Source organism: Exophiala bonariae (assembly GCF_035927105.1).
Source record: "Exophiala bonariae strain CCFEE 5792 chromosome Unknown scaffold_7, whole genome shotgun sequence".
NCBI classification, from domain to species: domain Eukaryota; kingdom Fungi; phylum Ascomycota; class Eurotiomycetes; order Chaetothyriales; family Herpotrichiellaceae; genus Exophiala; species Exophiala bonariae.
This window is the reverse complement of record NW_027042482.1, coordinates 562,767-577,439: the sequence shown is the minus strand read 5'-3', so window position 1 is coordinate 577,439 and position 14,673 is coordinate 562,767. Positions and strand designations below refer to the sequence as shown.

The window sequence follows — 14,673 nt, the reverse complement described above, 5'->3', positions numbered from 1 at the left end:
AAGGAATTTCTTGCAATGTCTCTTTCTGAATTTTTGCACGAGCCGAGATAAACTTGTGAACCCAAAAACAAACCATTACCCGAGGCGCATCACCGATTGGAAACGCGCTGTGTGCCCTCGAATTGCAACATTTGAAGGGGGTCCACAGGCTGCAAAGTGCGTGGTCATAGGCATCGAATTCTGGTCGCCTTACTCCGCAGATTTGCGGCATGATCGGTCAACTCCTCTCACTGACGTGACTCACCGTGGTCATCTTGATTAAGTCGTTCGAGACAGCGTCCAAGATCAGACACATCTTATAGATTGCGTGAACCAGCATCTATCCCTCAGCATGTAGTAGTGAAACAGGCAGCTTAGCGTCAAAGTAGTCACATCATGGGGAGTGTTAGCAATCAAGGCCAGCTGGAAAGATGTCGTATCGGCGTCGATGTTGGAGGTATGGCATCGTCAAGGCCACAACATATCAGAATCGTATGCTGACGATTGTGGTTTCACTTAGGTACCAATACGGATGCTGTGCTTATCTCATTATCGCCAACACAGATAGTCGCCTCACATAAGGCACCGACCTCCTCGGATGTGACGACTGGAATTGCCGAAGCTGTCCGCGCTGTCATTGATGCGAGCAATGTCCCGTTGGATGCTATCAGCTGTGTCATTATTGGAACAACCCATTTCGTCAATGCTGTTGTGCAGCGGTCGTCTTCACTCCAACGTGTCGGAGTGGTGCGTTTATGTGGCGGTAGTAAAGAAGGTTTCGGGCTAGGGGTGCCACCCTTCGTGGATTTTCCAAAGGACCTGCGGCATTTGATCTCCACGAAGCCGTATTTCTGCCAGGGCGGATTTCAAATATCTGGCGCGGAGATCTCACCGCTCGAGGAAGCCGAGATCCAAGAAGTGGCAGAGAAGCTGGTCAACGATGATATTCTGGACGTTGTTGTCGCTGGGATCTATTCGCCGTTGAACTCACAACATGAGGTCGAGGCGGGCAAGATACTGCTTGACAGAATGAATGAGCTATGCACTGCTCGTGGTCTGTCAAACCATCCAAGAATCACATTGTCGCATCGCATTTCATCGCTTGGTTTCCTTGCTCGAGAAAATGCAGCAATACTCAATGCTACTCTGAGACGCCTCGCCGAAAGGACCATTTATGGATTTGAGAAAGCCATGCAGGATATCTTCGTGGGTAACACATGCGCATTATACCTTACGCAGAATGATGGTAGTGTTTTAAGTGCTGCGGATGCTGTTGATCTTCCAATCAGGACTTTTAACTCAGGTCCTACGAATTCCATCCGTGGTGGAGAGTTCTTATGGAGAGCAGCTAGCACCGCAGCAGGTCAGGGTCAGGCCGATCGTGAGGATGCTCTTGTTGTGATCGATATCGGTGGAACCACTTCTGATAGTGGTCTTCTGCTGCCTAATGGCCTGCCCCGAATGAGCTCGGTAATGAGTCTTGTTGGTGGGGTTCGCACTAATTTCGCATTACCCGCAGTTGAAAGCATTGGACTAGGTGGTGGGAGTATCATCAGAGGAGAAGAGCCCGCTCTGACCGTCGGTCCTGACAGTGTCGCTCTCGAACTCCTTCAAAAAGCTCTCTTATTTGGCGGTGATACCTTAACGGCAACTGATGTCGTCGCTGCTTCTGCAGTGCATGCACCATCGGGTGACAGTCCACTGAAAGGGCTGGGAAACCCGGACAATCTTGGCCACCTGACAGCTGGGGTAATCAATAGCGCCAAGGATAGAATGCGGAAAATGATCGAAGAACTGGTTGATCGGACTAAGGTACAAAAGGGCGATATCGATGTCCTGATCGTTGGAGGAGGTGCTATCGTCATTGATATTGGAAGACCACTCTCAGGCGTTCGTGCCGTACGGAAAGTCAAGGGTGGAGAAGTTGCCAATGCAGTTGGTGCAGCGATCTCTCGTGTGTCAGGTATTGTGGATACTGTCGTTGACACATCGCAAAAGTCGTTGAAGGAAGCCCAAAAGGAAGTGTCTAATATGGCTATTGATGTTGCCGTCAAGAACGGAGCACGCCGTGATACTGTTGAGATAGCAGAAATAACTGTGCTCCCCATCCAGTATGTTGACGCCAAGGCACGAATTCTGATACGAGCTGTGGGTGAACTCGATGTTGTCGAGCAGATCAACAAACGAGGCTCAAGCGTCCTGGCTGTACCGGAATCCCACAATCTGGAAAGAAAGCTACCGACGTCCATCTCCCGTGGAACAGACGAGCAAAAACTCCACGATCTTGAGGCATACAAACCAAACATTGAGAACAAGGAGTGGATCATTTCAATACTTGACCTGAAGTGGATTGCAGATGGTTGTAAAGTTCTTGGTTGTGGAGGCGGCGGCGATCCATACCAACAGTATTTGAAGATAAGTTCCATCCTCGAGAAGTCGCCTGGAAGCATCAGGGTGGTATCACCTTTTGATCTGCCCGAAAAAGCTATGGTTGGATGGACAGGTTGTCTGGGGAGTCCTGAAGTCAGCATGGAGCGCATGGAGTCCGATGAATGCAACAAAGCTCATGATGAGTTGACAAGGGTAATGGGCTACCCACCTGCCGACGCGTTCATGGCTCTGGAGATCGGTGGGGCGAATGGGGTCGTCAATCTCGAGGTGGCAGCTGCACATGGTGTAGCTTGTGTTGATGCTGACTTTATGGGACGGGCCTACCCAACTGATTGGCAGACGACAGCCAATGTGTATGGTGACGGGCAAGGTAGTGGGCTTCTGCCAGCCACCATTGCTAGTGGCGATGGGTCTTCCATGACCATGACAGGTTCTCGAACAGACAAACTCGTCGATAGAGCACTCCGAGCAGCTGTTGTAGAGATGGGGTGTCGAGCAGGAAAAGCAGGTCCTCTCAAATCTGCCAAGATGGTCCAGGATCAGGCCATCGTCAACACGGTTTCATTGGCGTGGTTAGTTGGCCGCTCCATTGCACTCGAGAGGAGCATCAAAGACAAGGCCAAGCGTATCATAGATGCTGTCGGCGGATCCGAAAGTGCAAAGATCCTGGCAGAAGGAAAGATCACCAGCGTCGAGCGTGTTCTTAAGACAGGCCATACATATGGGATTGTTGAGATTGATGGCGTGCTGGAGGATGGGTCCAAGGCCATCATCAGAATCCCTTTCAAGAATGAGAACGCTTATGTGGAGGCCACAAATTCAAGCAGTGGTGAGGTGTCAATCCTGGCTGCGGTACCAGATTTGATTGCTGTCCTTGATTCAGAGACTGGGACCGGATTAGGGACGCCCGAATACAAATATGGCTTGAAGGTGACAGTGATAGCCATTGCAGCATCGCCCAGGTGGACAGATACTCCTCGTGGGCTTGAACTCGGTGGTCCAGGTTCAATGGGTTTTGATTACATCAAATACGTGCCTATCGGTAAGTACAGCAAGCCAGCAAGTGTGATCGAGACATACTCCTGAAGCACATGATCGGGATCACGTGCCAAAGTCAGCCTTGTGGCCCCTTGCCAAGACATGCCTTGCCAGGCTTCTGGGGAGGGCTCCCAAGCAGTCACTCGCCCCGACACTTCACTACCAGAAGAAAAGGCGACTTGATAATTTTGAGTCCTTGAATTTCTCTCAACATACGACACCCCTGGTAGGGTAGCGCAACCGTAAAGAGTCCCATCTCTCTTCAGGTGTCTGTATGGGGTTTGGCGGTTGGGCTTCGCTCCTGGACAGGAAGGTTGCACCCAATCAAATGGGACTGCCTGTCTATAGGAGCAGGTACCAGCGGCATGCGGGATGGTTCGAACGGCCTGAGCTGGGTTACAAAAGAAGGGATCGTGGGCTTCTGAGGGACCTGTGGGATGAACGATAAGACCGCCGCCAAACTTTTTGGACTTTTGAAGGAAAGTCTGGGGTTCGCATCTGGGTGTGGGAGTTCTTTTTTTTTGCTTTTCGCTCGATATTGTTGAAAATCACGTTGCGGGATGTGGAAAAGGAAACTTGAAGTGAAGACGTGAACTTATGAGGAGCGCAAGTCAAGCATAAATTGAAGGAGTTGTCCCTGGATAACAAGATAATCTCCCAATGGTTGGTATTCCCTTAAGCCAGAGCCGCTAAATCCACTCTCGAGCCTCAATATCATCCAACGTCCACTCGACCATGCTCTTGCAGCTCAGCGCTCTGGTTCCTACGAAGCCCTGGCCAAAGATACCGGAACTGCAAATGAAAGACCGTTTATCGAAAGGCTCTAGCGGCCATTCTAGCCTTCTGCTAGGACTTTCCGACTAACCTTTTCGATCTCCTTGTGGCCTTGAGGTATCAGTACTGATGGAACCTTTATCTCCAACCATCATGGCCAGATTCATTGGTCCGTCTCGGCAGGGCTCTTGTTTCCGTGACCATTCAATACTCCCGTCTTCTTCATTACCTCGCATAGGGTCAGAAATGAGAAACGAGTCAGCGTCCAATATTGCCTAAGCCCTTAACGAACCGCACTCAGCCATTACACACGGACCAAAACCCAAGACATACCTATCCGTTGGCGCCGTTCGAGCATGTAGAAACATGCAACAGTTCTCCTTGATCCGTCGGTTCGCATTTGGCATTGCAAATATCAGGTTGATCTACTTCACTACGTGCTATTTGGAATTTAATCAGGCCATGGATACATGACGAGGAGGATGGATGTGGTGAAGATACTGTCTGCTTGAACAAAGAGGCTCGGGATTACATAGCTGGGTACGTCACGTCGGGAGATGAGGCGCGTATCTGGGCAGCCAAGTAGAGAACTTTTCACAGCCATGTTGTTGTACATCAAGCGACTTATGATAACCCGGGCCATGTTGTGCGCTAATGCATCACGATGGAAACTAACACATTGTGTGATCTCTCCACTAAAATGACAACCTCCCCTCCATCTCCGCCGGCCTGATGATTTCGTCCAGCAAAACATGTCCACGGTCGGGCTGAATTAATGCGCAACAAACACCGGTCCGAGCGGATACTACCTACCCGGCGGAAGGGCATCGATGCATCACCATATCAAGACTGGTTTGATGACTTTCCCATCTAGCATGTCTTGGACAGCCTCATTGACGGCGCCAACAGGGTACGAGCGTTCCATTTGATCGATCGGGAATTCACCCTTCTGGTAGAGATCGGCTAAAAATGGAAGAAACTGACAATATCAAAGTTAGTTCGGAGTATCGACCATATTCTTCATGAGAATGGGTTCGCAACTTACTTTTCTGGCAACACTATCCCCCTGGTGTGATCCACGATAAGATTTACACCCGTTGATGAAGGGAAATACCTCAATGGACATTTTCGACGTCAGGGGAGGCGCACCTACAGTCACGGCCCTACCACAAGGAGCCAGTGCAACAATCATGTCGTTAATGATTGACAACGCTCCAGTGCAGTCCACTGCAGCGTCAGCTCCAACACCGCCAGTGATGCGGCGTATTTCTTCAATGAGATCCGATTGGTGTTCTTGTCCGTTGATAGAGTGCGTGGCTCCGAGCTGCCTGGCGAGCTCTAAGCGTTCGGCTTTGAGATCCACCGCGATTATGACATCTAGAACCCCTGGGTTCTGCTTTGCAAGGTACGAAGCCGCCATGATGGCAGCGCAACCCACCCCTCCAAGCCCAAAGACCACCAATGACCTTGTATCGTTCTCGACAGGCTTGATGATGTTGAACACTGTCCCAGAGCCCGTTTGGATGCCGCAGCCCAAGGGTGCCAGTATTTCCAATGGCAGACTCGGGTCTACTGGCACACACGAAGACTCCTGGACGATTGCGGGATTCGCAAACGATGACTGGCCGAAGAAACATCCATGAACATCGAGCCCCTCCCACTGTAATGGACAACTGCCGTCCGGTCGTGAGCAACTGAAATTGCGCCTCTCCATTTCCACACAGGCATACGGTTTTCCCTGTTTGCAAGTGCCACAGGTCCTGCAGAAAGCGTAAGAAAGGAGAACGTGATCTCCGATTTTCACGCTTTTCACGGCACTGCCGACTTCTTCGACCACACCAGCGCCTTCATGACCAAGGACAAGTGGGAAAGCTCCAGGCAGTTTTCCTGTTCGCACTGCATTATCCGTATGGCAAACGCCGGTGGCTTTCAGTCTAACGAGTACTTCACGAGCCTGTAGGGGCGTTCGGTTGATGCTCTCCAGGCGAAAAGGCGCACCAGCATGTGTGACAATCAGTGCGGTAGAGTTGGCCATTTTTTGTTATTTTTTGTAAGGCGGACAGATCTGCTCACATCCATATTTGGTCGAGGCTGCAAATGTCCCCTTATATGGTATATATACTCGGCTGGACTCTCAATATTCGCCTCAGTAGTGCACCACGCAAATTTCCATGTGCTTGGAGATGGTTTCAATCTGTCGACTCGCTTCCATTGGCCGAGTGAGGCACCGTGCTTTGCGGTAGCTTCCTCTCTAACGGCAAGCTTGATCGGCAATTCAGCCATGTGAAACATGTCATAGGGTTACTAACTCCAATCCTGGGGTTCGTCTTTCTGGGGAAGCAAGAGGCAGCACGATCACAGAAACAATGATGGTCGGGATTCCCCCACATCTCCTTCATTTCTTAATTCATACTAGTCATCAATCGCTATACCTATGCAGCAAAAGTCGTTCCTACATCTATCTGATCCCCAAGATCTGACTATTTTCGTCGCGGGAGTCGAGTTCCTTTAAAGCAGTGACAGAATTGATTAGCCCCTGAACTATTTGCAAAGTCAAACCTCACGCGTTCGATTGTGATGGTGGGGAGTAGAAAATTAATGATGGCTTTGGTGATGAGCCCATCCCCCAATACATAGCAAGCGCCATGTTGAAGAGGCGTTTATATTCAGGAGCACTCATCTCGCTTGTGCCCTTTGATAGAACACAATATATGCTTCCGAATTCTGAAGCCGATCTCGAGCGCTCAGTTTGTTCGGATCGAGATCGACATGTCTTTCATCGTCGAATTTGCGCCAGCTGCCTCTTCCCTGATCCTTGACAATGCTGATATAATGTCCTCCATCGCCACTGTTACCCAAATGTCTCAGAACACCATAGGCATCATAGCTGTATGGAGGAGTTGTCGCAAGGTCGATCTTGCCATCCTGATCAGGGACAGGTGGGGGGCGAGGTATAACAAAATCATCCATAATCAAACCATATAGAGGAAATTCAATTGGCGTGTGAATTTTCTTTGCTCTTTCATTTTTTGAAGCTGCGAAACGCTTGAAATGAACGACCAGAAATTGTGGTAGGCGGGTTAAGATGATCTGCTTTGTAGCTTCTCGCTCACATTTGCAGTAAGGGCACCTCCATAGCTCCGATAATTTCTCCTCACGACAGTAAGAGTTGAGACAATCATAGATGTGCCCACTCCCACTTCGAGGAATCTCGATGCTGATACTGTAGAAAGCTTCGTACGTAGTGGAAGTTTGCTTGCAAGTGAGACAGCGTAGGCGAGAAGCATGCTGACCAGCAAACAATGAGGACATATAACTGTAGTCTCGGTGTTCGTATCGTTTCCACTCAATCGGACTCGCACGGGCAATCTCCATACGCTCTCTTTGCATTTCTTCTGCTGTTGTCAATGGTCGAAGGGGGTTTCGTTCCCAATGCACGTTCAAATCTTCGTGCAAACAATCCACTAGAAAATCAAAGAATTCTTTGGCGTCCTGTTGGCGATCGATGACCCACTCGCGATTCATCCGGCCACAGAAATTGCGAAATGTCGATGGCTTAATCACATCCACATCATCGTTCCACACCGATTGCACAACATTGGCATAGATCTTTGGCATGATACCATTGCTACCTTTCCAATTCTGTTGTACATATGACTCGTAGGCACGATCATTGAAGAATTGTGATAATGGAGTAGTGGCGGAGAGACACTGAAGAGTCGCGTTCATATAGCACGTAACTCCGAAATTTGTCAATCCGGTCCGTGGCAGTTTTTTAGTCCGCATGGCTGTTGCAGACGAGTAGAGTGGGGGTCGTGAAGCTGAAGTCACACGAGCGAGTGAGGGTTGAGAAGCATTAATATCTGCTTGGCCTGAGTAGCTTGGCCGGGGAATTGCTGGTGCTGGACGTGCAGGGACGGCTGGAACCGAAGGCATTGTTGGGGGAAAGTATGCAGCTGGATGTGCAGGAAGTGGTCTTCGAGCTGGCATAGTCATTGATTGTTGCTGCTGAATCGAAGGGAATCGACGCAAAAACGTCTCATAGTCAGGAACAAAAGGCGAAGGCGGAACCGCCTCCTCTTCGACCACAGAGTATTCTTCGTCGCTACCAGTTTCAATTCTATCTGTCGGAGTGACTTCTTCTTGCATCGCTTGCTTCCGCCAGGCTTCTTGTTCACTTTCATCAAGAAATTTGTGATCCCGCAGTCGTCTGTTACGAACATCGTAACGGGTGTTCGCACTAACCAGTCTTTGCCGAGCAAGAGGCCTACCAGTGCCGACGGCTCGCCTATGCTGTGTCGTGCCCAAAGTTGCAGCTGTTCTTGATTGCGCAAGGGCATGGATACCCAGGTATTCGGTCCAGGCGTCAATGCCACCAACAAGCAGGGCTGGAGGCCGGCCATCCTTTAATGGCTTGGTATCGTTAAATTCGTATAAGGTATCATACAAGGCTCTCAAAGCAGGGGCTCTTGTCATGGTGGGAGGGCCTCTCAGGTAAGAATTATCGTAAGTAGATTGGTCATAGTAGACCACGATATCAAATTCGTTCCGGCGAGAGAACAAAGATTGCTCCGTGTCTGGTGCGAGAACAAGCCGTTCTTCAAGTTCCTCTGCAGAAACACCTTCCTTCAAGGAGATGGGTTCGATACATATAATTGAGCTTGCCATGATATGCCCGTCGTCGAACTGAGCCCGCTCTCGAACATCAACAAGCAAGACATTGTATTTTCTCATGTATTCGTGTAATGTCGGTGCATCGAGGGTCGGTTTGTGAGGAATTTCACTTGATTTGCTTTTAAGTAACGCTGAGTTGACGCCATTTGGGGTAGTAGGTCGATATGGCAAAAGAAGATCATCGCGGGGCTTTTGCATATGCAAAGAGGAAGACGACGAGTTATGAGACTGGTTGTAGTAAGTTTGTTTTCTCTCATTTGGAGGACGATTGCCTTCGGAAACTCCACGGCTGTGACTAGAATGAAACGCCCCAGAAGTGGTTGTGATTGGACTATAAGTAGGGCTTGGTGGTTTTGGCATAGTCATAGAGGTAATCAGCGGCACTTTTGGAGGTAGTAGAGGCTTGTTCGGAGGGCTCGACATATCTCGGGGTCCACTAGGTCGGGGTGGTGTGCCATTGACAGCGGTGTAGGTTTGGGCCTGATAGGATTGAGGTCTTGGTGTGGAGGCTGGCCCAGTCTTAAAGTCGCTAGGCTTGGGCATGGAGAGGATATTTGCTTCCTCGGGATGACCTCCCAATCCTCGAAGACGCGCAAATCTTTGACTGAGATCATTTGAATTGTCTGTGAGTGGACGGCCCTGCAACGACTCCGGCTTTGGCCTGCTAGTTGGACGCGCTCTGTCGATTCTCAATGCAGATGGCACTTCGGCGGAGGTTCCGGAGGGCATATCTTGATGGGACGAGATATTGTTTTCTCCCGAAGATGACGGCCGTCCCTCTGCTACTGTTGTCGAAGCATGGGGAACGCCAAATCCTGAAGAGTAAACAGACTTCCTCTGAAGTGTCTGGGCTTGAGGCTGGGTTCCAAATCTAGCGTTATTGTCCTCGATCAATCCTTTGACTTGGGCCATCTGTGTCTCAAGGTCGTTCAGCATCTGCCGAGCCAGTCTATATTTTTGAGCCCATGCCCTGTTGTTGTCGGACGTAAAACCATAGTCCCGGTTGCGGGGGATTATATTGACCGCGATTTCAAACGCTCGCATGTAGTTCTTGTAAGCCATGTCAGGCCGTCTAAACTCGACCGATGATCTGGCTGTCGCTATGCAGTTCTCGACTTCATTGAGCAATTGAGGCAAAGAGCCGTCAGAATTGGTGGTCGTTATGGCTTCTCGGATAATGTCCTTGATATGCGGATATATTTTTTCATTTTGGTCTGGAGATGGGCCTGACCCACGAGGATCGCCCCAAGATCCTCTGGCTGATGCGGTGGTGGTCTGACTAGGGAAAGACGAGGGCGGTGCATACGCCGCCATCGCGGTGGTGTAGGATGTTTTACCGGACTGTCATTGCGTGAATGTGACTCCGCTGCGAGTCTAACATGGAACCGACGCTAGCTACAACTTTGGCAGTGCTGGTGTCGAACGAGGAGGATGGCTGACTCGGCGGGGTGGCCAGTTGCACTAGGCTTCTACGAGGCCGATGTGGACTTGAGGTCGGGCCCGGAGGGGACACTCGGTAGACGATTGTGAGACTATAGAAATGAATGAGGGATTGCTGAGCGTTCAGTCTCCACAAGGATATCTGATGGAGGGTTTACAGTGAACAAATGTTGTTCAAAAAGCCCCAAACCACGAATAATGATTGACGGTGGAAGATGAGTGATGAGGGCTTGGTGGTGGCTCGGTGGCTGCAATTCAACGACCACTTTAAGTTGGCACGTGTCTTGTACGGTGAATCTAAATCTCCGATGCAAATGCACTTTCCGGGGTCAAGAGTCAGTGAGAATCACATGGGTGAAAATAGCTGACTCGGATGATGTTCACGAAGGCTGGTACTAAGCCCAGACGGGATTATATAAGTACCTAAGTTAGACAGTATTCTTTTCATAGATTCTTAGTTCACGATCTCTGGATGGCTTTGAGCGCCAAACAATTTTGTCGCGTGGCATTGACCAGCATTCCCACATCCTGCCCTCCGATCACCCACCTGGCCCCCAAGTCATTCACCACACGATCCATTAGATCTGGTCGATGGTATAGACCTCCGATGGCAAACACCTTGTTGTGCGTTTTGGAAGCATTCGATACTTTCTCCAGGGCCTGCATAAATTTAGGATGATCAAAATCCCCCATGATGCCCAACTCGGTAGCGAGGTCGTTGGCACCCACCAATAGGACATCACAGCCAGGCAATGCTGCAATATCATCAACAGTTTCCAGTGCATCGGCTGTTTCGATCATGATGAACACCGTGGACCCTGATTCATTCAGTTGAGGAGCTGTCGCTGTCGCTGGTGTCGGAGCATAACCGAAGTGTGGTAAACCAGCAGTCAACGACCGCTTACCAAGGGGTGGGAATTTGGAGGTTTGGATGACTTTTCTAGCATCCTCTATCATATAGTTAGCGCCATGATCATTCTCGACTGACTTGACTGCCATACCAACCCCAAGGATATGTGGCACAATGATTCCCATGGCTCCGCCATCAAGCACTCTCTGAATAAAACCACTACCACATTCATGTGGTACCCTTACAAACGGAGTAATCCCTGCACATAAACCTGTAATGCAGAGTTGACTGGCATCCTTGAGTGTGAGGGTTGTATGCTCTAGGTCAATGAAAAGAGAGCCGTAACCGGCCTGTTTTGCAATCTGCACGATCTCACCTGTGGGGATGATTTTGATTCCAAAGGCCTAGTATTAGAAATTGGTAAGATGGCAAGTCGAGTGCCTCGTTATGTGGTCTTATGATCTAATTAGCTTACCGTGCAAACACGATCTTCTCTAAGATTGTCTAACAGATTGTTTCGATATATTGCAATTTGCGCCATTTTGATCCTGTCGAGATAAGTGCTTGGGTATCTGTTGATATCCAATCTAAAAGATCCCAAAAATTGTGATTCAGAGGGAAGAGAAGCATAACCTCGACTATGCAACTAGGTGATATCGGCTGCAGTCCGCAATATACCCGCTCAACGAGCACTTGGAGAAAGCCATTAGTGACAAAAAGTCGTCCTCAAAATATCGGAGTGTCGTCCGTTGAGACGTTGAAGTCCAAGGACGATGTACGTCACCACTGCGTCTAGCGCTGCTACACTCCGTCGGTCCACTACGGTGACGAGCTCATGCAACAGCCGCAATGATATAATCGGACCAGGAGTGGTACAGCAACACCAGACTCGGGGTTCATGCAAACAATAATACATAATCAGACCTGCACCTGCAGATGACATTACTCTTTATCACTTGTCTCCGTCTTCACATTGACGCTTGATCTCGAAACACAAGACCAACTCGATCCTTCCTGTAAATCCACACTTCCTGACCCTCTGTTCACTTCCACCTCTCCGCCACACCCGACCAAATCCGCCTGAAACAATTACCCTGTACTACCCAATATCCCAACAGAACCCTCGACCATGGCGGGATGGTTTTCCTCAGGGACTACGGCTCTCGATCAGCAGATCGAAACAGCCACGACTTCCAGCCTGGAAGAAATTGCCCTCAGCCTCGAAATCTCCGACCTAATCAGATCCAAAACAGTGCAGCCTAAAGATGCTATGCGCTCACTGAAGAGGCGGATAGGCAACAAGAATCCCAATGTCCAGTTGTCTGCCTTGAAGCTTACCGACACCTGCGTCAAGAATGGCGGGGCGCACTTCCTAACCGAAATCGCCTCACGAGAGTTTATGGACAACCTTGTTTCATTACTCAAGGCTTATGGTGTCGCCGCTGTCAGTGAGGAAGTCAAGCAGAAGATCCTCGATCTCATCCAAACTTGGGCCACCGCCACCCAAGCTCGATACGATCTCTCCTATATCAACGAAGTCTACAAGAGCTTACAAAGAGAAGGTTTCACATTTCCTCCAAAGGTCGATATCTCCAGCAGTATGGTTGACAGCAGTGCTCCACCTGAGTGGACTGACAGCGAGGTTTGCATGCGCTGCAGGACAGCTTTCACATTCACAAATCGCAAGCATCATTGCAGGAACTGCGGCAACGTCTTTGATCAGCAGTGCTCCTCCAAGTCCATTCCTCTTCCTCACCTGGGCATCATGCAACCGGTTCGTGTTGATGATGGATGCTATGACAAGCTGACCAAGAAAGGAGGTGGTGGCACCATCGGCGGGTCGGGCAGTGAACGTCGAGTATCATTTGCACCAAAATCCAGTACGATGCAGCCACGAAGTGCACGGATAGAAAGCAGTAGCTTTGATGAAGACCTGAAGAAGGCATTGGAGATGAGCTTGGAAGAGGCCAAGGGTATCTCCAGTTCAGGATACGTACCCCAATCTACATCCAAATTAGAGCCTGCAAAGTCAAATGGTGTGTCGAACGAGGAGGAAGATGATCCAGATCTCAAAGCGGCACTGGCGTTATCTCTAAAGGAGGCTGAAGAACAGGCTAAGAAACATGCTGCATCAATGAAGAAATCGGCCACAGATGGAGCATCCTCCACACAACCTTTTGTCATGCCTAAGAACGACTATGAGTTGTCACTGGTGGAGGCTGAGAACATCAATTTGTTTTCGACCCTGGTAGACCGACTTCAGCATCAACCACCAGGAACCATCCTCCGAGAGCCTCAGATACAAGAGTTATACGAAAGCATTGGCAAACTTCGACCCAAGCTGGCCCGGACCTTGGGTGAAACCATGTCCAAGAACGACGCTCTCCTGGATCTTCATGCCAAGTTATCAACCGTGGTTCGCTATTATGATCGCATGCTTGAAGACCGCCTTAACAACACATACAACCAGCGGAATCCAGCATATGCTGGTTATGGTCTTCCGTCCCCTGCTGCACATCACCACGCTCCAATGTACTCTTCTATGCCCATGGGACCACCACCAACATTAAATCAGGCTCCAGGAGGTGCAGAAAACTACTATTTCTCGAATGCCCCTGTCGATACGTACGCCCCACCTGCACAATCAACCTCGATGCCTCAACCACAGCGTTCCTATTCATATTCCAGTCAACAGCAAGAAGCCCCCGCATCTCCTTACGCCCAATATGCTCAACAACCACCTCTTCAACAGCCTCAGCCCGACCAATATAACCAACCAGCCCCGTCCTCACCCCAACTATACCAACAGCCAGCCCCTCAAGCACAACAATATCCTCCCTCGCAACCCTCCTCCGCCTATCCTCAACTACCCCCGCCCGACCCACAACAGACCCCTACACCATACAGCCAACAACAACGACAAGAAGCACCCACGCCACAACCACAGCCTCAATATCAACAACAACAACCGCCATCTGCGCAGCAAACTCCGCAGCCTTACCAGCAAGCAAGCCAACCTCCACCGCAACAGCACTATGCACCACCTTCCCATCAACAGCAACCGCCTCAACAGCCGCCGCCGCAGCAGCAATACCAATACCCGTCATACAACCAAGGCTCGTTCCCATCTGCGCCCCAACACGACCCTTCGTACGGCCAGACCTACCAGCAGCAGCATCAGCCTGCGCAACCGAAACCAGTCGCCGTGGAGGAGAGTCTGATTGAGCTATGAGCGAGGATCAGGGCTTCACGGGTGTGAAATTATTTCCTCCTGTAGCGAGACCACGGGCATCGAGCATCGCAGGTGTTTCTCGTGCTGGCGCCTCGATTCCTACGAGGTATGATTCGTTCCCTGTGTGTGAGTGGGCCTAGAACATGGATTTCTGGTCCTCCCGAAAACACCGGGGACCCAATTCTAAAACTGTGACTCGGAGTCGAATCGAAGAGTCACAAATCACCCACGAAGATTTAAACTTCGAGTCCACGGATCCAGGGTGTACTATGGTGCATATCGTCTCGCCTTGGCC

At 50.0% G+C, this 14,673-nt stretch overlaps 5 protein-coding genes across 5 annotated transcripts; 2 read left to right on the top strand and 3 right to left on the bottom strand.

Annotated features, from left to right (window-relative positions):
- Positions 1–375: 375 nt before the first annotated feature.
- On the top strand, positions 376–3,456 carry LTR84_012217 (uncharacterized protein; the record flags this gene model as incomplete). The annotated part of the gene is made up of 2 exons (XM_064855741.1): positions 376–436; positions 500–3,456. The coding sequence occupies 2 exons, from the start codon at positions 376–378 to the stop codon at positions 3,454–3,456; spliced, it is 3,018 nt and encodes a 1,005-aa protein (XP_064708401.1).
- Positions 3,457–5,017: 1,561 nt separating this feature from the next.
- On the bottom strand, positions 5,018–6,217 carry LTR84_012216 (uncharacterized protein; the record flags this gene model as incomplete). Its single annotated transcript, XM_064855740.1, has 2 exons — positions 5,018–5,161; positions 5,228–6,217. The coding sequence occupies 2 exons, from the start codon at positions 6,215–6,217 to the stop codon at positions 5,018–5,020; spliced, it is 1,134 nt and encodes a 377-aa protein (XP_064708400.1).
- Positions 6,218–6,858: 641 nt separating this feature from the next.
- LTR84_012215 (uncharacterized protein) lies at positions 6,859–10,170 on the bottom strand (the record flags this gene model as incomplete). The annotated part of the gene is made up of 1 exon (XM_064855739.1): positions 6,859–10,170. One exon carries the CDS (start codon positions 10,168–10,170, stop codon positions 6,859–6,861), a length of 3,312 nt encoding a protein of 1,103 aa, XP_064708399.1.
- A 585-nt stretch (positions 10,171–10,755) lies between these two features.
- On the bottom strand, positions 10,756–11,687 carry LTR84_012214 (uncharacterized protein; the record flags this gene model as incomplete). The annotated part of the gene is made up of 2 exons (XM_064855738.1): positions 10,756–11,550; positions 11,622–11,687. 2 exons carry the CDS (start codon positions 11,685–11,687, stop codon positions 10,756–10,758), a joined length of 861 nt encoding a protein of 286 aa, XP_064708398.1.
- Positions 11,688–12,275: 588 nt separating this feature from the next.
- On the top strand, positions 12,276–14,378 carry VPS27 (Vacuolar protein-sorting-associated protein 27; the record flags this gene model as incomplete). The annotated part of the gene is made up of 1 exon (XM_064855737.1): positions 12,276–14,378. The coding sequence occupies one exon, from the start codon at positions 12,276–12,278 to the stop codon at positions 14,376–14,378; it is 2,103 nt and encodes a 700-aa protein (XP_064708397.1).
- Positions 14,379–14,673: the final 295 nt, after the last annotated feature.